Source organism: Artibeus jamaicensis, unplaced genomic scaffold (genome assembly GCF_021234435.1).
Source record: "Artibeus jamaicensis isolate MK-2021 breed Jamaican fruit bat unplaced genomic scaffold, CSHL_Jam_final contig_497, whole genome shotgun sequence".
NCBI classification, from domain to species: Eukaryota; Metazoa; Chordata; class Mammalia; order Chiroptera; family Phyllostomidae; genus Artibeus; species Artibeus jamaicensis.
The window spans coordinates 5486991-5514403 of record NW_026521863.1 but is presented as its reverse complement, the minus strand read 5'-3'; the positions used below and the strand labels follow the sequence as shown (position 1 = coordinate 5514403).

Below are 27413 nucleotides of genomic sequence, written 5' to 3'. Positions count from 1 at the left end.
GACCAGATCCTTTGCCAGAAGTGTGGGTCGAGCTCCACGGGGCTCTTTGTCCACAGCAGGCACGTGCTCCCACCACATCAGGTGGCAGGTGACACCAACTCTGCAGCCAGCCTGAGCTTCTGACCATGAGCGGTGTGGAGGGAGCCAGGCCTGGGGCCAGTGTAGCGCCCAGCTGTCTGGCTTTCAGACTCTCTCGGAGCCTCTCCAGGCTTCCCTTTCTTTGTCTGTAAATGGGTGTTACTGTGTCGTTGTGAATATGCTTGTCCAATGCCTTATAGCCAGCAGGGCTCAAAAAAATCACAAAGGTTGGTGACATTCTGACAGACACTGCTCCAAAATAAAGAAATGACTCTTTTCCTTCCTATTGTGAAAGGTCACACAAGAACGCAGTGGACAGTTAAGAGCGTCGGGCGGTTTACCAGAGGGGGAGGCCCGGCGTTCAAGAGAGGGGTTGGACTACGCAGTGCAGATGCTGGTGTGCGGGAGGAAGGGGCTGCGGCTCACTCACAGGTGTCAGAACTCACCCAGGAAGGAGCCCTTGGCAGACAGAGGATGGGGAGGCGCTGGCTGACCCGCCTTGGCAGCTGGTTACTCCATCGCTGGGTCTGGGCCTGTGTTGGGAGCAGGGAATTGAGACTCAGAGCAAAGCACACATTCTGTCTGTGTTCTGGCTGTGACAGTTCACCTTCACTCCTCTCCAACTCATACTCCCCCCTTCCTTATCATGGTTCCTCATCCCTGGGCTCTGGAATCTCACCTGGCCTGATACAGGTGGGAGTCCTCCAGGTGACTCTGACGACCACTGCGGTGTGAGGACCAGCCCTCCTGCCACATGGGCTGGACCCCTGCTGCCCTGAGACTTGATGTTTGGAGATGCTGGGGGAGCTGCCTGGGGCTGTGGACAGGTGAGCGGAAGGCAGTGAGCACATGGACCTGCCTTTTCAGGGGACAAAGATCAAGGCCACCTTTGCAGAGCTTGGAAGCAGGCCAGGGCCGTGGGGGGTCAGGGGCATCAGAGGGACAAGCCACTCACTCTTCAGAGCTGTAGCCTGAATGAGACCTCACGCTCTGCCTGCTTGTCCTGCTAGCTGAGACCGCACCAAGGAGAAGACGGCCATGCCGTCTTTAATGCCAACAAGGAGGAGGGACTTGCTCAGAGTGAGGGGCGACGTCAGGTGTTGATGGAGACCATGAGCAGTGCTTTTAAAGTCGGGTGTACCCCAGTCACCTGGATATAGACAGCCTCCTCCCAGATGGGTTTTCCCATAAAAACCTGTAACAGCAGGTCTGTTTCTTTCTGTCACGCCCGCTTCTTTGCAATAGGTGTTTTTAGTGCCCCCTGTGTGCAAGGCATCGTGGTCGAATCTGTCATGGGACCTTGAGTTCCATTCTGGAGGGGGCTGCCCACTCATCCAGTGAGTCTGGTGAGGGGTTTTGTTTCTATCACAATGACAAACACAATTAGCAACTCACGGGTGCTTCATATATGCCAGGTACGGATGGTCCTAGTGCTTTTCGTGGCTTATGTTACAGAACACAGTGTTCTCGACACCACTGTGCAAAGGAGGGAAAGGGGGGTCAGTGCAAGTCTCAGAGCCCCTCTGCCGGTGACTCGAGAACCTGTAGAAGCCCGCAGCGGAGGCCACCTCTTTGAACTAGCATCAGCTTGTACGGGGACGAAGCTGCATGTTGCATTTGGGATTTTCTTTCTTCATGAAAAGAACAGATTCTGATTCTGTACGATTTTAGGATATTTGCCACTTTGGGCAGCTGATGCTGCAGCTCAGGAGACATGCCCATCTGGCTTTCTGAAGTCCAGCCTCGGTGGGAATCGCCTCACCCAGCTGACCTGCGGGTGGACGAGTGGACGTGTGTGGTACTGTTACCAACCAACTGGCTCTAGGAGCTACCGGAGGATGAGCAAGGGAGGGGCTGACGCGAACCGCCCAGTTGTAATGCACTGGGCCCTGGGAGACGTGAACGTGACGTCCTGTTTTCAAGATCAAAGAGTTACGGGGATTTATGAGAAAAATTGCAGAATGATTCTGTGAAACCATCTCATGTGGCTTAGAGAAACACTTAAAAAATTCATTGCGAGCAAATTTGAACCATCTGGGTAGTTTTTCTGAGGGTGCGCGTCAGCTTAAAAGAGGATGACCAGATGACCTAGAAAAGATCTGTAAAAGACTATCCCCAGAATGGCGCAGAAAGGACATTTCTTTAAATACTTGAGAGATAGAGGACTACACTTAGAGGGATGGTGTTGTCACCTCGCTCTGGCGTTCAGGGTCAGTGACTGCCATGCAGTCCGGGACCAGATCTCCGGGGCGGTTGCAGGTGACAGGTCTTCCCTGGCTCACTGGCTGCCTGCTGAGTGCACTGCCTGATCAGCGCGCGCGCACACACACACACACACACACACACACACACTCAACGCCCACAGTGCAAGGCACCGTGCCCGCACTCTAAACAGGGCCTGCCCAGCTCAGAGTCCTTGTTCTACCTTCGTCAGCAGAAGAGTTAGGGGGCCGGGGCGTGGCACCTGTGGTGACAAGCAGGCACACATTAATGGGACTAGTTAGAGGAGAGCGGGACTTGGCACCAGAGTGGCTGAATTCAGGTCCCTGCTTGGCACTTGGAAGCCATGTGGCCTTGGGTCAGTCCTTCCACTGCTTCGAGCCTCAGTTTCTCCCTGGGGACTATGACAGCTATCTCATGTACCTGGGAGCTGTTTAAGGGCAAAATAAACCACGCAAGCGCTGATGACAAAGTATAAGGCTCTGTGTCAAGCAGGCACTGTGGCCGGTTGACAAGGCTAGCCTCGGCCCCGTTCCCACAGAGGGCCCAGTGGACCTGGCTCCTCTCGAACCCTCGACTGGAGAGACTTGACAGCAAGCTGGAGCCGGTGGGGAAGCCCCCCACAAGGCTGTGTCCCCGGCCGATGGGTGGTGGGCCCAGCCTGGGTCAGCACAGACCCACAGGCCATTGCTTGGGCCATCTGGGACCAAGCTCCTGTCCTTGGAACCTCAGTCCTCCCTCCCCCTTGGAGACCCTCTCACATTCAGCAGCTCCAAGGGTCTTTTCCTGACAACTGTTCTGTTCAGGATTTCACTGTTAAGTGTCAGGGGGCACTGGAGGGGGACCAGCAGCGCTCCTCAGGGCCACGGCTGGAGGCTCCCAGGACTGGGGCAGAGCCTTGGGCAGAGAATGCCGTTTCTGTCAATCATTTATTTTGTAGCTGATTCCTGTAAGACCCATGTGCCTGTGGTTACATTTGCCCATTGTGCTAGAGGCCACCCCCGGGCCCCCATGCCAATGTGCTCTTTCAGTGGTGGAGGGGGCATCGTTGGAACACAGAGGGCTTTAGACCGAGCGGTGTGGAGGGTGGCCATGAGGCCAGCCAAGACAAGGCGGCACCGTGGACATCTGTCCCACTTACCGTGGCTGCTCAGGGAAGAGATCTCGGCCGCGGTGTTGCCTGGCTGGCGACTCTGGCTGTCCTGCCCGGGAAAGCAAGCCGGGCACAAGCCTGCAGCAGCGTGTGCAGATGTCATTTCTCAACCCCACGTCACGGAGAATCTCTGGCCATCTGAGCTTCCCATAAAAGCAAAATAAACACCACCTGTTATTCTCGGAGATCATTTTCACATTGTAGAATATTTAAAAACACAGCCCCAGCTCCTGCGCCCAAATGCGCACCCCGTGAAATCAAACCTGTCCCTCAGGTCTGCCGTCAGAGCCACAGCTAATGGCAGGTGACGTCACTCATGAGGAGGTCTGTTAGAACCGAGTTGTTTCTTAATGTGCTGAGAGTTTGTGTTGGAGGCACAAGGAGGGAAAAATGGCTTAGGAGATATCAAAGAGAATGAAGCACAGTTTTTTGCTTCCTTTAAAATTTCTTCTCTCAACTGCTATTCCCATGCTCATGGCTCCCATAAAGCCAATTTCATAATGTTGCATAAATCTAAAATGACACAGGCAGCATTCCCGGTAAGTTAAACTTGTTTATGTGTATTGTTCCCATGAACAAGAATCTGCTGTCTCTAAACAACAGACCAAAGCTTCATGGCGGATAAATAAGACGATTGCTCCTCATCTAGATTTTGCTTTTCATAAGTAGTTTATATATTTTCCCCAGGAATTTTGTAAAAAATATTTTATTTATTTTTTTAGAGAGAGGGGAAGGGGGAGGGAAATGGAGAGAAACATCAATGTGACAGAGAAACATTAATGGGTTGCCTCTCGCACGCCCCCAACTGGGAACTGAACCCACGACCCAGGCAGGTGCCCTGACTAGGAATCACGCCAGCGACCTTTTGGTTTGTGGGATGATGCCCAACCCACCGAGCCACACCAGTCAGGATTTTTTAAAAAAACTATTGCTACCCTAGCGTCGCACAAGGTCTATTTAGCAGTGGCACTCACTCTGCCACAGTCACCCACGGGTGACTGAAACACTTACAATGTGGCTGCATGGACTTTGCATTGTTATGAGTGTGGAGCAAGTGACCCCCAACAGGACCTTGTAGAACAATCAGTTTGTGGGATTAATACCGGAAGCCACAGGATGTACCGAGCCATAGGCTCTCCATGGGCCCCTCTGTTGAATCAATGCTGTGCCGTCAGTGAGTCGGACTATTAGCACTGAACACTTCGGGACAAATGTTTCCTCTTGCACTATGTGACTTAGCGTATCTGTCATTTCCGTAATCACAGGGTGGTCCTCGATTTTTATAGAGGCCAGACCTTGAAATTGAGAGCTCACCTAGTAACCTGGAGCGAAACGGAGATCAGTTCAGGATAACCCCAGTGAAAGTAGCTACACTCACAATCCCACGTGCGAGGAGGAGTTGTGCATAGTTAGTCCACTGGCTACTCTATTGAAGTCCAGGCAAAACACCTTGCTGAGCACTGCCTTACATGGGGGAACATTTTCTGGACCACTGCAGGGTAGTCTCTGGTAGCCTTTGGGAAAGGGCTGCCCAGTAACATGGTAGCAACTCCAGGAAATGGAAGAATGGACACTCCTTTTGGTTGGATTCAGCACTCACACCAGGTATCTGGCTTTCAGAATAACCATCTTCCATGGCTATTTATTTATTTACTGCGCCATTGAAATTGGTACTAGCTCATGACATTGGATTGTGTTCTTATGCCTTAGCCTAGCTGGGAATTTTCTGGTCTAACAAGATAGGTCAGCATCGGCCATGGGGTTAATGAGCAGATTGGAAGAAGAACGCCAGGGAAGATACTGGCTTACGGAACTAGAGAGATGCTCACTAGCCAATGGGGTCCCCAAATAACGGTGAGGATCCGCTCCCCCATCAGAAATGGACAATGTAGAAATGGGCAAATGCACATGGTCTACAGCCCTTGTTGCCCAACTGATCAGCCCTTCACTGATGTAAAAGCAAAATTCGAAACACTGAGTATCGGCCACTGGAAGGCCTTGCTTTAAGAGAGATAACAGTGAGAGACTTTCTCGAGATTGATCTTTATAGCAACAGGGTTTCTCGAAACTGACTGATTTAGCCAGAAGGAAACAAGACACAGGATAGCAGCCATGGCAGAGCAGGACTGGCGTCTGTCTGGAGGGGCGGACTTAGACGTGTCAGAAAAACTAATATCAACGAGAAGTCAGTGACTCCTTAGCCCCAGTCATTCCCCATGAAGGCCAGGAAAGCCCGTCCTTTCAGCTTTACCATGAAAAAACGGCCTGTAGGGCAGTTTCGAATAACAGCACGTAATGCGTGTCTGTAGTATTTTTACGCTGACCTTTAGCTGTCACCAGAGAATATATGGTGTTGGACTGAAGGGGACAAAAGGAAGTAGGTGACAACAAACATTTGTAAAACACTCAAGATTTCTGGCTGGTGTCTCACTCCCGGTATGTGTTCACTTTAAGTCTTGAGATGTCTTGGTCTGAAACACGGGGTGGGGGACATGGGCGCCGGGGTGGCGCGCTCAGGGACAGAATGTTCTCACCAGGATTGGTTGCCCAAATGGGTGTTTTGGGTCCACCTGCGGCTCAGTCTTTGGACAGACTTCCTGTACTTGCTGGTGGACTCCAAGGATATCCTGTTTAATAGTTTCTGTGTCATGTCCTCTTTAAGAAAAGGAAGTGCCAAACAAGCCCTTGCGTGTCCGAGTCCGACCCTCAGACGACCGGCTGTCCGTGGCCTGGAAGGCACCACGCCTGTCTGGAGCCAAGAGTCCACGCAGATCACGGGGTTTTCTTCTGGGCTATGGGGAGAGTGGCCGGAAGATGAATTATGTCCCACTGACTCGAGACGAGCGCACGCATGAAATTAAAAAGCTGGGTGAGTCCATGCCGACTGCTGTGCAGGCAGAATCTGCTGACCTCCCCCTTCGTTTCTGTATGCGGAGGCTCCTTCACGTTTGCTTGCCATGTTGACTTTGCAGGTATTGTAGTGATTCTGAATGTTTTCTCTGTCCTACCCTCCCTCTGTGCCTTTGGCCTTTGACCTTTGACCTTCCCTTAGCAGCAGGACAAGGCCGCCTCCCCAGCCCCAGTCAGCTGCTCCCTGGCCCGACAGCATGGGTCCTTCGAGTGGGACCATGTGTCTGGACAGTACAGGAGCCAATGCATTTTGCATTGTGGCTCTGCTGTCCCTGTTTTGTTTTCTAAGCTTTGTCTGGGATCCGAGGACCCCGGACCCCGGGCCTCAGCTGAGGAAGCCTGCATGTCAGGCCTGCTGTCTGGAAGAAGAGGGAACACCCCAGAAAGATGAGCTGGGAAGGGGGGCATGGGAGGGGACCAGGGACAGAGAGACGTGCTTTCTGGGAACCCACCACAAAGCCTCACCGCCTGCCCCTTGCTCCGCAGCCTCTGAGTCCGTGTACGTGGTCTCGCTGCAGTCCTTGAACTCCCGGGGGCGGAGCCAGCCAGTCTACAGGGCGGCGCTCACCAAGCGCAAGATTTCAGGTCTGTACCTGCATGTGTGTCAGGCCACCACTGTCCAGTGAGACTTCAGAGTTGTCTCCAAAGGATGCTGGTGGGTGACGAAGCCCATGGGTTTTCCCCAGTGAAAAGGATGAACCAGGGTGAACCAGGCCACCTTCTGGATACAAGCGTGTTTCTTTTACACTCCAAGGCTCGAGTGTGCTCATGACGAGACACACATCTCTGTATGTTTTGAGTGTCTTCATGATGCCATGGATGTGCCATGGTAAGAGCAGCCAATGTCCCTTAAATGGGACACTGATCCCATTTAAGTGCACAGTGTGCTCACCACGCAGAAACTTCTGCCTGGTGGAACAGCGTGAGAGTGGATGGCATGGCCTGCGAGACTGCAGTCAAACTTCGTTTCGGCAAAAACTGAGTGAAAGGGCCCCAAGAAGAGTGAGGAGAGAGGTAGCAGCGGCTGGCTGACAGCTGGCCACTGGTCACGTGTGTGCTGAGGGACACTCTTTCCCATACCCACTCACAGATCCTTGTTAAAGTACTTATTTACCAACAAATTACATATACCTTTTCCAGATCATGTGCCTTGAAAGGGCAACCTATAGCATGATTATTTTCATGAACTTACAACTCACTTGTCAATTATAAATTTTACATTACATATTATTATAGTACTATATAACACATTACAATTATATACTTATGATTATAATTTTCACATTAACAGGAGGCCTGTATACACAATGTTTCACTTTTATTAATCGTTCATTGCTGCTCTAGAAGAAGCTCCTATATCACTCTTCTAACAGGCTAAGTATTTCCACCTCTCCCTACTTGTAGTTAAAGCTGCAAACACAGTCCTTGAAAGTTGAAAAGAAAACAAACAAACAAAAAAAACAAACAGATGAAAAAGGCCAAGAGACTCAAAAGCAAAACTGAAGACAGCTAGTGAATTGATGTTAGAGACCGAACGAAAACTGCAAGCTTTGCGTGTGTGACGAACTCCTCTGGGAATCAGCAAAGGGGACTCCCTTTCCCGCAGAAGATAACTGTTGCTTTGTCTCGGAATCCCCTGCTGTCAAGTGCAAGGACAATGGGCCCACTGTGACTAGAGCTGCTGTTTGCATTTTCATTTCATGTCATGATTGCCGAGGACAATCATGGCTTGGGCTTCTCTTCCCCCAAAGTTTCGCTTCCCGCAAAAAAAAAATTGTTATTCCCCAGAAACTCACAGCAAATATTGGGAAGGCACTGAGAAACTCAGAGAAGCTCTGACCAAGGCAAAGCCTCCCTTTCAAACCATGCTCTCTGACGATCGGGTTGGGCAGCTCTTCCCTTGCACGGCCTGTGTCTTAGACCGCGCTTAGTAAGGGCACGAGTGGAGACTTGGGTTTTCCTACAGACCCAACAATGGCTTGACTTTCCATTTGTTTCATTTCTTCTACGCTAAGTGTAAGCAGTTTAAAGTCGTCGGGGCGACTAATAAACTGTGGAGGCCTGAGCAGTTAGGGCGGAGCCTGTCGTTTGGGTCAGCCTCTCCACACGCCCCCTTGTCATTTCAGAGGAGGATGAACTGGACATGCCGGAGGACATCAGTGTCCGGGTTATGTCGTCCCAGTCTGTGCTGGTAGCCTGGGTGGACCCTCTGGTGGAAAAGCAGAAGAAAGCTGCCGCATCGAGGTACTTTTCTTACCTCTTCGCTTTTCTTTTACGTACGAGAGGTGTGGTTTTCCTGGCCCCGAAGGGACTTGTATTTATTGGAATGATTTTGGTTTCTGACTAGTGTGAATGCTGGTCTCTTTGGTAGCTGAAGCATAGGCTATCGGCATCGATCTAGCCACTCCTGGCGCAGTTGCACGACCAGATGCTCCTGGGGCCTCGTGCGTGATGCCACGGTGGGACCTCGCACCTCGCTTGCTCAGTCTTGTCTCATGTCCTCGATCCCATCTCTCTCTTTGCCCCCCTTGGTGTTCGCTTGGCCTTACTAACGCTCTATGAGCGTGCAGAGGACGTGGGCCGGCTGAGCGGGGTCTTACCCTGCCTTGTGTGGGCTGAGAAGCTGGCAGTAGGAAGGCCCTGGCGCAGAGTGGTGGCCTTCGTCTGATGCCTGGCACGCAGCGGGTCCCCTCCACACTCCTCAGGCACTGAGCCACATCCTGTGTAGCTCTTCATGCATAACAAATGAATCATACTTTTTCTGAGGCCATGACCTTGTGCTAGTCTGGTTTTTATATTGGTTTGCAGTAGCGAGAGAAGAAAAATCAATCATAAAGTTAAAATATTTTTTGTGTTACAAAGGTCACTGGTGAACATCCTTTTGACTGGTAGATTAAAAGAGTCATCAACATTTTGTGATAAGTGACTTAGTAGTTTATATAGTCAAGAGATGGCCACGGATTTGGTGGCCTCGTCATGACATGTTCATTTTTGAAACTATCTGCAACCAGGAAAAGTGAATGTGCTTTTCAAAATGAATGACCTATAGTACTGACAAGTATCTATTATATATACATATAGTATTTATACTGTTATTTGATTTAGATATAGTTTCTGTCAACTGTCTGCTAGTACAAAAAAGACATCTGCTTCCTTTGAAAGGCTTGGGGAGGGTCCTGGGGATTCCTTCCCCAGACACCTCGTCGTGAGTGTTCCTGATTACCCGTGGACTTGGATTTCCAGCATTTTGATGCAAACAAAAGCAGGCTTGAGTTTTCTCGGAACACTTGCAGTTAATTGGCGTGCCGTGTCTGCGACGGAAGCCCAATCCTCATTTGGTAAATGTCATCATGCACAGCACATTTTTAGTGCATCAAATGCTCTCTCCTGCAAAGGGTCCACGAAGGCAAGTGCTTGGCAAAGGAGCCCAGTAGTTGCCATCCGCAGCGCGCAGGGTGTCGAGGCTGTCTTGGTCGGGGACTCCGGAAGCCCGCCACATCCGGTCGCACTATGTTTTCTCCTTAATAATCTCACATTCCGGTTCTTTCTATCGGCTCCCCTTTTACCCGTTAGTTACACGTTTGCTCCTTCTCACGGTAATAAGTCTACTCAAAGCCACATGCTGCCTTCCCTGGAGCCTCCAGGAAACATGCCTGACCTGGCATCAAACGAGGCATTTTGTCTTTCTTTTCAGGAAAGCCAGGGACCTCTGGCCAGTTTAGACCCTTAACATGGCCCTTTCTACCCCTTACCCCCCCCCGCACATGCACAAACGCGCACACGCACGCGTGCACGCACACCCCCGAAAAGGCGCCTGCCACACCAAAGCCGGCCTTCCTCAAGCCCCTCCCGAGTCCCTGCTTCAGCTTCGGACCGGTGAGACTTTGCAGCCTCGGAAAGTCGTTGTTCCTGGCCTGCTTCAGACGCCTTTGCCTGTCACTTAAGTCAATTCTCTGGGCCAGTAGCATAGTCAGAAGTGTAGGTTTTTTTCCTTTCTGAGTCGCTGTTTACTTCCCAACGGCATCACTTCTTGGGAAGGAAGAATGCCAGTGTTCAGCAGCTGCAAACTGGCACCTGGGTGCCTTGTCACCTTGTGTCCCCTTACAGACAGTACACCGTGCGCTACCGAGAGAAGGGGGAACTGGCACGGTGGGACTACAAGCAGGCGTCCAACAGGCGCGTGCTAGTCGAGAACCTGATTCCAGACACCATGTACGAATTCGCGGTCCGCATCTCCCAGGGGGAGCGAGATGGCAAGTGGAGCACGTCTGTCTTCCAAAGAACTCCGGAATCTGGTCTGTACTGCACACGCCCTTGGCTTGTCGGTTTGGGAATACCCCCCCAAATGAGATGAAAAGTTTAAAAAGCCAGTCATGATAAAGGCCAGTATAGGCTTTTTTTAAAGTAACATTAACCCTAAGTCTTGGTGGTGTGTCTGTGCACGAACACAAGAAGTTAAGGAACTGCTTCCTTCCACCCGTGTTAGGGCCACTCTGACACATACAATCCCGATGTGGAGCATCCATGAACCATCACCATGGGCATGGATGGGGCCGCCGTGGCTCTGGAGTGTGGGGGAGACTTATTCTTTGATTTGGGGGGAGAATTCTGCTCTGTATCCAAAGTTAAAGTTGTTTTCTTTTGAACCATGTCTTTATTTTATAAAGCTTGGATTTTAATCTTGTCTATTTCAATAGTCAGCCATGAGAGAAATCCTGATTTCTCAAAGTATTTCTCGGGGTATATCCAAGCCCACTCTGTAAGGTGGTGGAACCGATAGAAATCATGTCACATGAGAGCAAATGTAGAATTCTGCCTCGTGACAATAAAAGTTAACCCAGTCACTCTTCCATAAAACTGTGCACCTAAAGACTGTCCATCATTTACTTTTAGAGTGTGCCCAAGGGCATTTTTAAAGCTCGTACCCTTGATCTTCCTTTTGTAGCTCCTACTACAGCTCCCGAGAACTTAAACGTCCAGCCAGTCAATGGCAAAACCACAGCTGTCACTGTAGCTTGGGACGCACTGCCTGAGACTGAGGGCAAAGTGAAAGGTGAGAACCTCGTTGCTTAAAGGGTGAGGTGCGCGTGGGAGTGAAACCCCCAGACAGGCCCGTGTGTCTGGACTTTGATAAACACAGGCTCCGATCACAGGTCTGGTGACGGAACAGGAAATAGAGAAGCAACGCACTGTGAGGCGCTAGCCCAGCAGACAAGGCCGTTCCGTGCAGGCCGGTTTTGTCATTGTCGGTGACATCCAGGTAGTCACGAAGGTGCCTTCACCTTTCATACATACGCGAGGATTTGGGTGCTGCCGTCAGGGGGGTGTTGTTCGTTTCTAACTGTATGGGTGTGACACCCTAACCTTTACCTGTACAAATGACACCTTGTTTTTCATGGTGTGCGTTTTTTCAGTGTGCCGGTAACATCATAGCAAATAGCAGTGAGCAGTACCCCACAGGAACGTAAGTGTCTTGAATGGGACCAAAAACATTTGTAATGGGATTAAAAACTCAAGTAAGAGAATCAAGTGGAAAATGGATTTTTTCCTATTTGTCAGCCTTTTTAATTACTTTTGGGGAGTTGAGGAAAACCTGACCTTAAAATAACAATACTGATTTAAAAATAGAATAATCACAAACAGTTAAATTTTTAAAAGTCTGTTGAGACTACTAAATAAGAGCACAACTCTTTTCTTTTTACTGTAAAACACTGAAGAGCCTTTCATAAGTCTGTTGGAGATACTTTAAAGTGGTGTATGGGTTTTTTTTTTACATCATTTTGTACAAATGGACCCTAAGGGTACTTTCTTATTGTTAGAGTTTTGGAAGACAACTTTTGTCTTCAGAAACTAGGAAACTTAGCCCTGGATGGTATGGCTCAGTGGATGAGCACTAGCCTGTGAACCAAAGGGTCACCAGATCAATTCCCAGTCAAGGCGCATGCCTGGGTTGTGGGCCAGGTCCCCAGTAGGGGGCTTGTGAAAGGCAACTGCACACTGATGTTTCTCTCCCTCCTTTTCTCTAAAAATAAATAAATATAATCCTTTAAAAAAGAAACTATGAAACTAAGTGTCCGGAAACCATGAAAAGTTTGTGTAAGCTTAAAGACATCCAGAAAATTACCACTGATCTCCTTTGAGAATTTCTTAATTAAAAAAAAAGTTTTGTCTGTTGTATTCAACTGTGAGTTATCTTCATTGGCCTGTGAGGAACAGTAGAAGGAAGATAGGCATGAGATAGACTTTTCTAAACTTAATGCTTTCTCACTTGCCAGTTTTCTAAGAAGAATATATTGTGCTATTCTTGCTAATTTCCCCCCAGTGGAATAAATTAGGAATAAATAAAGAGAAGAAGTATTTAGTTGGCCCCTTTTAATAACTCTCTTTGTAAAAAGCTAAATATTGGCTCCTTCTGAATTAAGTATTGTGGTGCTTCAAAAGCTTCTAAAAATGAATAAAGATGGTTTTTGGCTGACTACTGTTTTTAGTTATAAAAATCAATCATTGCTCCTTTAGTGACATTATTACCAGATTACTTATTTTCTTTCCTTCTTCCACTTCTTACTTTGTATTTACCTCTCTTTGGTGAAAGACGCTCCCTGACAGTCAATTCAGTAGCACCAGAAATAATAATAGCTGCAAATTAAAATCACAGTGAGATACCACTTCACACCGGTCAGAATGGCCATCAGAAACAAACCAACAAACAGCAAATGCTGGCCAGGTTGTGGAGAAAAGGGGAACCTAGTGCACTGTGGGTGGAATGCAGACTGGTGCAGCCACTGTGGAAAACAGTATGGAGATTCCTCAGAAAACTAAAAATGGAACTGCCTTTTGACCTGGCAATTCCACTCCTGGGATTATACCCTAAGAATCCTGAAACACCAATCCAAAAGAACCTATGCACCCCCAAGATTCATAGCAGCACAATTTACAATAGCCAAGTGCTGGAAGCAACCTAAGTGCTCATCAGTAAATGGGTGGATAAAAAAGCCACGGTACATTTATACAATGGAATACTGCTCAACAGAAAGAAAGGAGGAGCTCCTACCCTTCACCACAGCATGGATGGAACTGGAGAGCATTATGCTAAGTGAAGCCAGGCAGAGAAAGACAAATACCATATGATCTCACCTATAAGTGGAACCTAATCGACAAAACAAACAAGCAAGGAAAATAGAGCCAGAGACATTGAAATAAAGAACAAACTGACAGTAGCCAGAGGGGAGGGAGGAGAGGGATAATGGGGGAAAATAGGGGAAGGTCCATCAAGGAACACATATAAGGGACACATGGGCAAAGCCAAAGGGTGTATGTACAAGGGTGGAAGGCAGGGATAGGGGGTCAGGGGGTATTGTTGGGGGGGGAAATAGGGACAATTGTACTTGAACAACAATAAAAATTAATAATACTATCAATATAACTACAATGAAGAAAAAACCCAAACATGGTATAAATATCCTTTGTAAGCTGCGTGAAAAACTGTCTTCTCAGGTACCATATGTTAAATATTTTTTTAAATTTATTTATTTGAGAGAGAGAGAAACATCTATTTGTTTCTCTACCCATTTATGCATTCAGTGGTTGATTCTCGTATGTGCCCTGGCTGGGGACTTAACCCGCAACCTTGGCATATCAGGACACTAACCAGCTAAGCTGCCGATCCAGGGCCCCGGATGTTGAATTTGCTGAGAACAGACAATTGCTAGCTAATTAATTAGGTGGCCCTGTCCCATAGCCCAGGCGCACGCGAGTCCACCTGCTCCCGTGTCCGTGCGCTCTGGCCGCCTTCTCAGCGTGCGTCGCTAGACTGAGGAGCCTGGTGGCACACGTTCCAACCTGCCCTGCTCACACAGTCTGTCTGCTGGGCACAGGACTGCTCTCAGTTTCCTGCCCCCGACCGTCTGCCAAATCATTTCAGAATACATTCTTTCATACGCACCGGCTCTCAAGCCCTTCGGAGCAAAGTCCCTCACCTACCCTGGAGACACTACTTCTGCCCTGGTGGACGGTCTGCAGCCTGGGGAACGCTATCTTTTCAAAATCCGGGCGGCAAACCGGAGAGGAATGGGGCCTCACTCCAAAGCCTTCATTGTCGCTATGCCAACAAGTAAGCATCGTATGTGTGTGTGTTGTGTGTGTGTCTCCCTTCCCTCTGTTTGTGCTAATTGTGGTGTGTGACCTTGAATCATGGTTCCTGGGCTTAGAATGGCTTCATGGGTGATTTGGGGGCTAAGTTTGCACAGTGATTTCTAAAGTATTTTTATAATCCCTTTAGAAATTAGTCTCACCAAAGATTAAAATGTTACTGATGGCTAATAACATCAATTACTATTGCATTGTTACAAAAATACGACAAACACTGTAATTTGGGAGGGAGAGGACGTTGTCACAAGTGCCACGTGACATTTCCAGTTGTCAGCTCTCTTCAGTTTCCAAATCGCATGTGAAGTGTTTAGTTTGTATTCCACTGTGTTTGGAGTGCAGCTTTGCTCAGAAGACCTTCGGTTGCCTTATTCATCTGGTCAGTCTCAGAACCAAGCAGGTTAACGGAATCCCAGAATGGAGAGGCTCCCTCCCTGGGCGCCCGCACCCCCACCCCCACCAGACACAGGTGGCGCTCTCCCTCATCACGCTGCAGCATCCCCACGTAGCGCCATGGCCGCCCAGCCCCGCCCTGGAGGAAGTGAAGCAGCTGAAGTTTGCTCCCTGTGGGTTCCCCTGTGCTACATAAATGCCGCTCCTCACAGCGCCCCCTCACCATTCAGTTCCACTGTCAAGAAAGGGCAGACTGTAGTGTGTGCTGAATGTTTTGCCTACCTCTAGAGTGTTTGTACTTTTGGCCCTATTGTGGAATTACAAATGTATCCATTATTAATGAGATTTTTATGGAGAAGGAGAAAGCGAGTAAGGACATGTTAGGGGGAATAGGGAACTCGTTGTAACCCTTCAAAAATGACAGGTTTGTCACCCACCCAAGTCACTTGCCAGTCACACACAGCACATCCCCACATTGTCAGGAATAGAGACCATTCAACATTTTAGGTGATTGCTTTGCCTATATTGTCAAGAACAGCTAGAACACATCTGTAACTTACTGAAAGTTAGCTTCATTAAAAAACCCTATGTAAGATCTTGCTTTTGCAAAACCAATGGATTACTTCAAAGTATTCATTTGAGGATTCCTTCCAAAAATAAGCTGTGACATAACCTCATTCAATTCATAGAAATTCAGTTCACACACATTTTCTAGAACTGTATCTGTTATTTAAAGCAAAAGAAAACTTTAAAAGAGATTGCTATAGTTGAGAAAATGTGTCCAGTTCTACAGAATGAGAAGCTGTCAGTTAGAATGACTCCCCCGCCATCTGTAATACTCACTTTCTGCTGCGCACCTTCTGAGCTTCTTCTCTGACGGCAAATTCTTTAACATCTCTTCCAGCCAGGACCAGCGAGTCTGAAGTTCAGCAGAGAACAGACACTGAGGATAACTGGAAATCCGGAAACCCCGAGCCTTCCTCCTCTTCTCCCAAAGCCCCAGCTTCCTCCAAACACGGCCACTTGCCGGCTTCTCCCCAGGGGAGAAGCAAGAACCCCATTCCTGACTTGAAGAACAAGATACTGGCCAATGGTGGGGCACCCAGGAAAGCTCAGTCGACAGAACTCACAGAAGAGGAGGAGCCGGATGCCCCAGGGGACCCGCCAACATTGCCCTCGGAGACCCGGGACCAGACACGACAGCAGAGGCCACCAAGCCGATCTGTCCACCCGGCCCTTGCTTCTGGAAGGACTCCGGGGAGAGTCCGAGTACCGGTGCTGCCCCGAAAGGAAGGTGTGGATAAGGCTGGCTCCTCGCTGCCCCGTTTGGGGGCCTCTTCTGTTGCCCAGACACCTGCTGAGGGCAGCCCTCACCACCCTGCCAACGGGCCTTCCGGCTCGACAGACAACGACTCCCTGGATGGGGAGGAGAAGGAGCCGGCTGTGGGCTCCCCCCACTTCAAAGACGCCTCCTTGGGGCCTCTGCAGCCCAAGAGTACAGCCTCCGCACGGCCGGCCCTGTGGCCCAGCCGCCAGGCGGCCTCCAGTGCCCTGCAGAACAGAGGCCCTGCGCACCATGGTGCCAGGCCAGCCTTGCCAGCTCAGAGAGCCCCCCATTCTGAGGCCGGGGAGGAAAATTCAAGGGCTTCGGCGCCCCCCTCGAGACTTTCTCCACCCCTTGGGGGATCGTCTCGGCTACTGCCCACCAACACACACGGGAAGAATGGACACCATGTCCTACCTACAAAAGCCGATGCGCCCTCACGCCCTACCAAGTCTTCCTTGGTCTCTTCACGCCTCAGGTCAAGGACACAGGTCCCTGAGAAGGTGGATGCCTCTGATGGTGATGGTGACAGCGATGCAGAAGAAGAGGGGAGGCAGGCTGAGGTCACCACCCAGACGCTTCGGGCCCGGAAGCCCGCTGGTGCCCCTGTCTCTGGTCATTTTGGTGCGCACAGAAACAAGCCCTTTGCTGCCCACGGTAGATACCCAAACAGGTTTGGCTATGGCCGAGGACCCCGACTACAGCCCTCCAGCTCCCCGCCGTCCACCATGGCCCCCCAAGTTCACACGGGGGGGAGTTCTCACCCAGCTTCCAATTTTAGGCGTGGCTTGGGTATCCATGATGAGCAGAGTGAAACAGAAGAGGAAAAACCACTTCCTGCCGCGGTGGGGAATGACCATGTGCCTTCTTCCTCCAAGCAGCCCGCCTCCCAGGGCAGGGACCACCTGAGCAGAGGCCCCCAGAGAGGGCTGAGCCTTCAACGGAAGGAGGCCCTGGCAGAGAACCCCAAATCCGCTGGGAGCTGGGACAAGTCTCAGCCTTCTAAGGCACAGGATGTGCCGCAGAGCACGGATTCGGGGGAGGAGAGGGATTCTCCCAAAACACAGCCGTCCCCTGCTCGGCCGCCCGCGGCACCGTCACAGCACCACCTGGGGTCTAGCGCGCCAAGAAGGAAGCACACGTTCCCCCAGGCTGGGCGTCCCCACCCTGTGTCGCAGGAAAGCGTTTCCTCGGACCCTTACACATACCCGTCCAGAAGCCGTCAGTCCTCCCTCCCAGTGAGCTCCCGAGGGGTGCCTCCCTCATCCCCCCAGAATCAGAACAAGGATTCCAAGAGCAGATATGGTGGAAACCACGAGGACAGCACAGAAGTAGAGACCCCAGGTGTACGGGCGACCACCCATTTGGCTGGGGCCAAGGACGCCATCCCGGCCACTCCCAAGCACCGCCAGGTAGAGGCTCCAGCAGGTGGCACAAGCGACGGCCACCTCCGCAGACCCCCAGGCTCCTTCCTGAGGCTCGGAAGGCCCTACACCCATGCCCGCACCCGGGTCCCTGGCCGGGCAGGGACCCAGGCGGTGGGCAAGAAGGACGGGGTGGCCCAGGCCACACCACCCAAGAAGGAGCCCCTGACCGCTAAGTCTCTGCAGTCTGTGTCAGCCGAGGAGGAGGAGGAGGAGGAGGAGGAGGACGTGGGGTTTTTCAATGGAGGAAAGGATACGGACCCGCTGTTTTCCTCTGTCTCGAAGTGGCCCTCCTCCTCGGCCCACGGGGACAGCAAAGATGCAGATGGGGACAGTGCTGAGACAGAGTCGGCCCTAGTGCCTGCACCCCCTGGAGGGAGTTCCCCCCAGGATGAGAACCCCACTCCGGTGCAGCGCCCCCCTCCTCCAGGCAGCTCCTCCAGGCACCTCCCGCCCAGACTCCCCGCCCGCAGCTCCGGCACCCCCAGAGCCCCCACGGGCACCCCGGCCGGGCCACGGCACACCACCCAGGCCCCTCCGGCCTACACCTCCACCACCCCCATGCTGTCCCTGCGACAACGCATGATGAACTCGAGGTTCCGGAACCCCTTCTCGCGCCAGCCTGGGAGGCCCACTTTCAGACAAGGTACTTGTTTTTTTCTCACATTTTCCTTACTGTTTTCAGCAGTGTTCACAGCAATTCCTGAGAAGCTTCTGTTTTATCCAGCCTCTGCTATGCCCACGGACAGCATTAGCGGCTTTGCAGGTGGGACGTGACCGCATCCTCTTAGCTACCTGGGAGGGCTTGCAGGGTGTCTCCCGGTTTTCCGATGGGGAAGCTGGGGCCGTGGGCTCTGAGTGGCTTGCCCCAGGTGGGACAGCCAGGAAATGGCGGAGTTGCAACCCCAATTCGGAAACCGAGTTGCACAGCTGGGGTCACTCCACTACCCCCCAGAGCCCTTTGGCATATGCTCTTCACCTGTGAAACTGGGTCATGGCCACGATGCCAAACTCGGGTTCCGGTATTTGGATCATTTTCAGTTGTCCCCGTGACAGGTATGTTTCAGGAATTGCAGTAGGAAGTTGGAACCTTCCTGTGCACTTGGACCACGTGCTCACCGACTCTGCACACGAAACTCCCCACTGACCGCCCCACAGAGCAAACCCCGATGTCTCGGTGGCATGTGGCTGAGACACTGCACTCAGTGGATGCTGTTTACACCTGCAGAAAACCCATGTTACAGATGAGTGTCATGCAGATCTGCAACGGGCAGGCATGTGACTTGCACTGAGGATGGAAGGAAGTAGACAGCTCTGAGCTGTGACCTGGAGTTCACAGGGACCTTGGGGCAGGACCTGAGGTCTTGCCCCAAGTCCGTGTTCCTTGTACTCTCCTCACAGGGAATCAGGGCTTAATAGAACATTTCTGAATGAACATATTAGTATTTGTTAATCTGTATATTGTATTGTTAGTTTAGTCCAATGTTCACAGAGCACAGGCCTCACATGGAGGTCAGCGTTCCATTAAAATGGACTAATTTAAGCAAGCCTAAGGCTCTAACAATACATGTAAAACACATGCCCTTGTACACAGCACCCAGTACATGCTCAATTTTCTTTAACTACTTGAGCAATAGAAGTAAGTCTCTGCCCTGCAAACCATTGTCACAAAGCCCAAGCACTGAATCTCACGGAGGGGCCGGGCCACAGGCTCCTCCCAGCAGAGCCTTGCACTGACAGCCACTGAGAGACCACAGGAGAAGGGTGGGAGGAAGGGACGGGCAGAAATGGCAATGAAAAGGGCCGCCAGCTGGGCCTCGTACCTCCTCTCGGAGCGGACACTTCCCAGGCAGTGCTGCGGGGCCCAGTGAGCTCTGAGTCAGCACGAGGCATTTGTACTTGGAGGTTGAGGATGGTGGCCTGAGTCTGCGGGAAATGGTCGTCGTGTTTAGTGAACCTGTGAAGAAGACCAAGACAGCAGCTAGAACATTGTGGAGACAGGTTTCTCCATCCTTCCAGCCCCATCTCCCTGCACCTTGCAGCTGCTTGAAATAAAGCTACAGCTGCGGAGGCCTTTCCTCTTCATCTGGGTAATTTACTCATGCTGAACACTCCCATTCCTCCAACACGGCCAGAAAACTGTGACTTTACTCTTCTTGATTGACATTCATGTGTGTCACATAGAAGTCACAGTATCATTCTCTCATATAGATGAGCTATTGTGTTTCTGTTTGAAATGGCGAGTTACCGCTTATCGATGGGTGTGAAGCCAACTCCCCAGGCATGTTTAATTGATCCGGTTCTCCCTCTTTTTTTGCGCTGTGCAGGTTCCAACGGCAGGCCGAGTGTAGAAGGGCAAGTGATGCCTGACAGTAATGGGAAACCGAGCGGACAGAGAGTTATCAATGGCCCTCAAGGAACAAAGTGGGTAGGGTGAACTTCCTTACGCCTCTTGGTAGTTCTCGTGCCATTGGGAGGAGGAAAATCAGGGGGCGTTGTGTAACAATGAAGGGGTCTTTTCCCCCCTTTTCTCTAGTTTTAACCACTCATCTGTTCAATATGCTATACTCAATACATTTCTTCAGTGATGAGAAAAATCTTCGATTCTCCTAGGTAGCTAGTTTTTCTTCTCATAGCTGAAAAGGCATGGGCCATTGTCTTTCCTCTGCTTTGCCTGGTTAGGGAGCTCAGACAACGGTGTGGCCAAATCACAGCAGGGACCCGAAACTGGACACACGGCCTCGCAAATGAACTCCTGTTGTTCCGGTCTACTTCTTGTTTATGGTTTAATTAACTGGCACACAAATTTTCTGTAAATCGTCTCAAACCCTGTGCAAAAGGAACAAACAAGAAAACTCTGGATCAAGTAGGCAATTTTTATCAGATCACTGTTTGAATCTTCTGATAATTGTTGTTTGCCCAAAATAAAAAATGAGTATAGTATTATAAGTACATTTAAGTTAAATAACCAGCTTCCTGGACTTAGATAAATGGTTAGGGATTTTTAATGGGTTGAGGGTAAAAGTATTTTTTCAAAGAATTGAAAAAATTATTTGAAATTTTTTCATGATGGAACTAATTCCCAGTCAACACTTCCCATAAGGTTTCAGAAAAGATATTGAAGGATCTCATGAAATGTTCAGTCACAGGTTAACTAAAGATACCTCTTATCACTTCTTAAAGGAACAGAAATTTATTATACAAAGAATATATATTAAAGCAAAAGTCATGTGAACAATTTTGAACTGGACTGTATGGGTAGATTTTAAAAGTAGGGTTTATATCAATGAGTCTTATTTAATTACTGAGACAGGACAGAACGAAGCAGCCTGCTTGCCGGGTTCCTTTCTTGGCCTGGTCCCACAGAGTGTGGTTCTCAAACATCAGCGAGCCTCAGAGTCACTTGGCGAAGGGCCAGGCAATTTGCGTATCTGACCAATTCCCAGGTGACTCTGGGTCTGCCGGGCTGGGACCACACTTTGAGACCATGAGTTTGTTTTGAACGGAGATAACAATGCCTTATTATTTCCCGTTTTGTAATTCCTTTGAACATAGACTTTTTGAATATATACTATATCGGGCAATATAATTACAAATCAAGTTGTTCTTGTTATCGCAACTGTGATTTTTAACATTAACAGTAAAATGGAAACATTTCATGTTTTTAATACACTAATGATACATGTTCATTGCAAGAGATTAAAACAATTCAGAAATACATGAAAAAGATAATAAGCATTCCAAACCCCTTTTCAAAGATAATCACTGTCAATACTTGGGGATGTAGCTTTCTGGATTTTTTTTCTCTGCAGTTTCAAGCTTATAGACAAAAAAAGAATATATTTTTACTTTTGAAAAATAATCAGCCCTTTGATCTGAGTTCATGTCTGTATATGCCAAATATATGTAGAACTCCTAAATCCTTTTCACGGACTGCATAGTATTCCACCATGTGGATGTGCCAAATGTATTCAACCTCTGCCCTCCGTCAAGGGACGCTTAGGTTGCTTCCTACTTTCCAGCATTACACACAAAGTACTACATGGCAAAAGTGTTTTGAACATCTTTTGTATATTTGAGAAACTTAAAACCATTTACATACTGTGTGGGTAAGAAACTGTAATGTGAACTACAACTGTTGTGCACTGTATTCTCGTTAAACTTTATGAAGGATGCCAACAACAATAATACTTTCTACTCACTTTAGGGTTTCCTTCTGTGGAAGTTTCATGCGTGTATTCATGAAGCGGGATTAATGCAGACGTTTTGAAATGTCCAATATAGTCTTTAATCTATGTCGTGGATTTAGGTCGTGGACCTTGACCGTGGGTTAGTGTTGAATGCAGAAGGAAGGTACCTCCAAGACTCACATGGCAATCCTCTTCGCGTTAAACTAGGAGGAGACGGCCGGACCATTGTGGGTAAGTGGGAGTGGTTTCGAAGGAATGCAAGTGCCCTGGCTCAGCTGTAGAATGACAGCTTCTTTTCCTCCCCTCCCTGCTTTGAATGGGTTCCCTTGGACTGGTTACTTTTGGACACGTGCTTTTTCCCTGATACAGAGATCAGCTATTCTTCCAACAGAATCTGCCCTCTTCGAAAAGGTGGCGCTAACTTTGTTCTGGAAATGGGCAGCCTAGTTGGCAAACTTTGACCCACAGGCCGAACCCTGTCTGCTGCCTGATTTCTATGGCCTGTGAGAACAGAAGAGTTTTTTTCATTTTTTAATGATTCCCCCCCCAAAAAATCAAAGAATAATAGTACAGTCATACCTCAGTACTCATCGTCTTCAGAACTTGTTAAACCCCGTACTAATCACATTTTGATGGGGAAAAAATGTATCAGCACCTTGCACTTGCTTGGTACTTGCACAAGTCACGTCACCGCCCCAGAGGAGAAAATGCTTCATCATTCATGGCTTGCTCAGTACTCATTAGTTTTAGCACTTGTCGTGAGTTCTGGAATGAAGTAATGATGAATGCCGAGGTACCGCTGTGTTTGCGACATGTGAAAATTATACGAAATCCACATTTCAGTGTTCATGCACAAAGATTTGTTGGAACATAGAAACACCCACTTGTTTGTGTGCTGTTTATGGCTTCATGCCCTACAATGGCAGAGGGGAGCAGTTACAACTGACATTGGCCCATAAAAATTAAAAATGTTTAGTTTCTGGCTTTTTACGGAAGACATTTGCCACCCCTGGTCCAAAGTAACACTTTTCCTCCTTAGATGTTGGAATGAGAAAGAGGAAAGAATTACGGGGCATGTTGATGACATAGTCATTCATTTATATAAGAGAGTACAGAGTAATGGGCAATATCGTAAGTCTAAAATGTTCTGTGTTTACAGCAGATATCTCTACCTCAGCTGATATCCTTCTAATTATTCCCTTGCCTTTTTACTGATTAAAAGATAAGAACACACGAGCTTTGAGAGGATTCTCCACTTGCTTGTTACTCCCTCTGATTGTGTCCCCTCACTGCACAGACTGTGTTTGGTCTTGTTTCAGATCTCGGAGGGACCCCTGTGGTGAGCCCTGATGGGCTCCCCCTCTTCGGGCAGGGGCGCTACGGCAAACCCCTGGCCAGTGCCCAGGACAAGCCCATTTTGAGTCTCGGAGGGAAGCCCCTGGTGGGCTTAGAGGTCGTCAAAACAACCACTCATGCCCCTACCACCACCGCGAGACCCACCACCACCCTGAGACCCACCACCACCCCTCGGCTTGCCACGACAACCCCAAGACTCAGAACCGCCACCCGCCGGACCACCACCACCATGCGCCCAGCGACCACTGTCCGATCCACTACACAGTCCACCACCACCACCACCACCACCACCACTACCCTTGAGCCCACCACCCCTGCCCCCACCTGTCCCCCGGGGATGGTGGAGCGGCATGATGAAGATGGCAACCTGCTAACAGGCTCCAGGGGGGCCCCAGCGTGCTACCCCGAAGAAGGTAACGTCTTCATTCTCACGGCGGCCCGAGTAACGGGTGTGCTGCTTGCCAGAGGAGGGTCCCAAAGGCTGCTGGGAAGTAGGGTGCACGGTGGGACAGAAACCTGGGGCATTTCTAATCCCAGCAGTTGTGTTCGACAGGACTGTGTCAAAGCCAGGGTGTCAGATTTAGCAGGTCGGGATAATGCATGGGACACGCTTACATGAAAGAACATTTGCTACTTAAAATCCTGGGTATCCTTTGTTCTGTCTGGCAACCCTTTCCACAGCCCAAGTAAAAAAAAATTAGCTAAAACATGGGACATTATTAGTTTGGACTAGCATCTCCCAAGGGTGTCCCACTGGGTATTAGTAGGTTAGTAGTTACTAGATAGATAGATAGACAGGCAGACAAACAGAGATTGAGATGTATACTGCATATAGAAATGGTTCTGTGATTGGCTATGTGCTTTAAACAAAGTTAAATGGATTTCTTACTGTTGGATCACTTGGACCATTGAATAGTCTTATTGTGCATTTCTGAGAAACGCTGTGTTTCTGGAGCACATTTGGCAGCAGAACACTTTTTGGATCAGCAGCAGGGGCTTTCCATGGGGGGGTGGACACGGCACCATTTCCCTGCTTTGGGGTACCCAGCGAGGGCTGCCCTCTGCCCCTCCTGAGAACAGCCTGCTTCCCCTAAAGAGCGGAGCTAGGACACTTTCGGTCTGGTCCTGGTGGAGCTGGGATGGCACCATCTTTGCTGCTGAGTTCCTGTTCGAGCGGCTTTGGAAGAGGCTGCCCTGCATTTGCCTCGGGCTTGGAGGAGGCAGATCCATCTTCTTCCCCTCGGGGTGAAGAGAATTGGCGGCGGCTGTAAGGATTATGTGTTTTAGGCTAATGCAGAGTGAGGACCCTTCATTTCAGCAACCATTCGCACGCCCAGAATCCTCACCCAGCATCACTGACCGTCAGTAGCCCAATCTATGTGAACTTGAATGCGGCGTCTGAGATGGGACTACTGTTGGAAGTCAGTTGTTGCACAAGAAAGTAAATAAAGAGGAATATTTCACACATCTGAAAAATGCACGCCAGAGGACAGGAAACATGATGAGGAAGAGAAGCATGGGAAGAATTCTCCCAGTGGATACGAATTACATTTCACCTGTGGATTTCTGGTATGACATATCATGTACTTTCCTTGACCTCTTCTGCATACATGAACCTGTTTAAACATCAAACTAGAATCAGAATAGCTATTTTCTTAACAATTGGCTGTGAATAGAAGAGCAGCTATTTTGGATTTCACAGTAATTACTCTTATTAATATTTTGCACTCTCTTTTGTCTGCTTTTGTATAGGCTTTATAGATGTTCTTTCATTTACTTTGTATTTTTGGCCTTTTGTTCGGCATGAAAGTCAATATTTCTCTTGGCATTTGTTTCTCCTTCTCTTTGCAAATCATGACATATATCTATATACAGGGTGGGCAAAAGCTGGTTTACGGTTGTGAGTACGTGAAACAGAGTTTATTCTTGTGTTATTATCATTTCTTGTCCTATTTACTTGCACTACAGCTGTAGACCTACTGTTACCCTTCTCTGTGTATATATATTTTTATTCACCCACATCTGACCTTCTGATGCCCTAATGTCCAAGTGTTAATAATAACTTGCCTCTAGGCAGCATTTTCAAATTAAGTACAAATCAGTACAAAGTCCTGGGAAGAAATTAAATTTAAAGGAAAAAGTGTGTCCTTTTAAACAATGTTATAATGTACTATAATTCATTATTTTAAAAATACAGTCAACCCTTGAATAACAAGGGTTTTAACATACAGGTCCACTTATATGCAGATTTTTTCAATAAAAATTATAAATATTTTTCTTATGATTTTTTTAAATTGTGGAAATAGTATTCCTCATTTTTTGTTTGTTTTTTAAAATACTTTATTTATTTATTTATTTTTAGAGAGAGGGGATGGGAAGGAGAAAGAGAGGGAGAGAAACATCAATGTGTGGCTGCCTCTCATGTGTGCCCCACTAGGACCTGGCCTGCAACCCAGGCATGTGCCCTGACTGGGAATTGAACCAGTGGCCCTTTGCTTCACAGGCCCACGCTCAATCCACTGAGCTACACCAGCCAGGGCTAATTTTCTTAATAACATCTTTCCTGTAGCTTACTTTACCATAAGAACCAGCATATAACATACATAACAGACAAAATATGTGTTAGTTCACTATTTATGTTATCAATGGCTTCTGACCAACTGTGGGCTATTAGTAATTAAGTTCTGAGGAGTCAAAAGTTATACTCAGATTTTTGGCTGCATGGGTGGTCGATGCCCCTAACCCTTGCGTTGTTCAAGGTCAACTGCGATGTGAAAATCGGAGTCAAAATTACTCTAGAAAACCCTGTGCATTGTCTGTAAAACACAATACATTGCCATTTCCTGGTTGAATGCCCTTGCGGTGGCCTTGATGTGCCAACACATTCTGTAAAGGCCATAGTGACACTCAGGGCAGAGGGAGGCTACCAGGAAGAGGCTCTGATGGCAGTAGAGGGACAGTCCTAAGTCTCCCCCGACTGTAGTCTGCAGAGCCACCCGCACCACGGCTCCCAGACTCTCCCTGTGCTCACCAGCTTGCATTTCCTCTCACGCTCCTCCCCTGCTGGTGCATGAAGCACAGTTCAGTCCACGGTGCACACTCCCAAGGTCTGGCGTCCACATGGGTACAGCCAGTGTTTAGCAAGGGTCACTGGCCGTGGCCCTTTGCAGCCTGGTAGCCGGAAATGGTTGTCGTTGTAGTACTCTTGATTTAGAACCAGCCTCAGTGATCAGTGAAGATCTGCTCTTCCGCCCCCACCCCTGCAACCCTCATCTAGTGGACATGTGTTGTTAGATGCCATTGGAAAAGTACTAAAATTTTGTTTCTAGCCCTTCAGTGTTAAAATCATCTTGTTGGATCTCACAGTCCAGGTTCCCCTGTTTAAAGCATGATCCCCTTTTCCTGGAGAATGCTGCTTTAAAATAACGTTCCAGGAATGACCTTGACTTATTCAGTCATTCCAGTAATGCAAGTGTGTTTATGTACTTCTGCCTTAGTTATGGACGCCATGCTGTGTGCATCTTCCCATGGGCCCAGATGCACACCATGTGCTTGTTTCCAGTGTATTGCTGCTTCCACTCCTCCCCCTCCTCCCCCTCTGCACACACCTCCGTGCATGCCCCTGGATACGCTCTGCTTGCTCCGATATCCTGATGGATAGTAAAGTCCTGGCAGTAGACAGAGCATCTCCTTCTTCATCTTCAGAGTGGCACCTAATCCTTCGTCTTCGCATTACCTAGAGAACACTTCCAGCTCTAGGTGTGCTCCGTTTTCTAACTGAGAGGTAAATGCCCGTGGTCCTTGCCTTTCAGGTTCCATTTCTGCCGCGAGTCTGATGAGATCGTGTGTGTTTGGAAATGTGACACCTCAGCGGATTATCTTCACTGATTTGTGACAAGATGGGGCCTGTGACAGGAAGACAGCAGTCATTATGGAACGACCCCACCCGCCATGGCTCGCTCTCATGGCAGAAAATGCAAAAAGAATAACTAAAAATTCACCTGGCCTGCATCAACTGTACACTTTGCAAATATCCTCAGGTTTCAGATGGCTATCTCGCCTCTTCTCTAAACTTCTGAGAATATTTTGTATAGTTTTTAAAAATATCTCTGGACGTAAGGCCCTAGTTTTGGGGGGATATTTTGCACCTGAGGGAATAAACCACGCCACTGTGGTTGGTGGCTGGCAGTCACTTTTACATGAAGAAGTGGAAACTTTTG

At 48.9% G+C, this 27413-nt stretch overlaps 1 protein-coding gene across 2 annotated transcripts in view; it reads left to right on the top strand.

The window, feature by feature from the left end:
- FNDC1 (fibronectin type III domain containing 1) overlaps positions 1-27413 on the top strand; it is a 76022-nt gene that overhangs the window by 29774 nt on the left and 18835 nt on the right. For both annotated transcript variants that reach the window (XM_037126143.2, XM_037126142.2), the window contains 10 exons: positions 6114-6320; positions 6848-6946; positions 8488-8605; positions 10469-10656; positions 11307-11414; positions 14283-14471; positions 15804-18293; positions 19975-20075; positions 21957-22068; positions 23157-23606. In XM_037126143.2, coding sequence (XP_036982038.2) covers positions 6114-6320; positions 6848-6946; positions 8488-8605; positions 10469-10656; positions 11307-11414; positions 14283-14471; positions 15804-18293; positions 19975-20075; positions 21957-22068; positions 23157-23606 — 4062 coding nt within the window. The remainder of the gene's footprint in view (positions 1-6113; positions 6321-6847; positions 6947-8487; positions 8606-10468; positions 10657-11306; positions 11415-14282; positions 14472-15803; positions 18294-19974; positions 20076-21956; positions 22069-23156; positions 23607-27413) is intronic.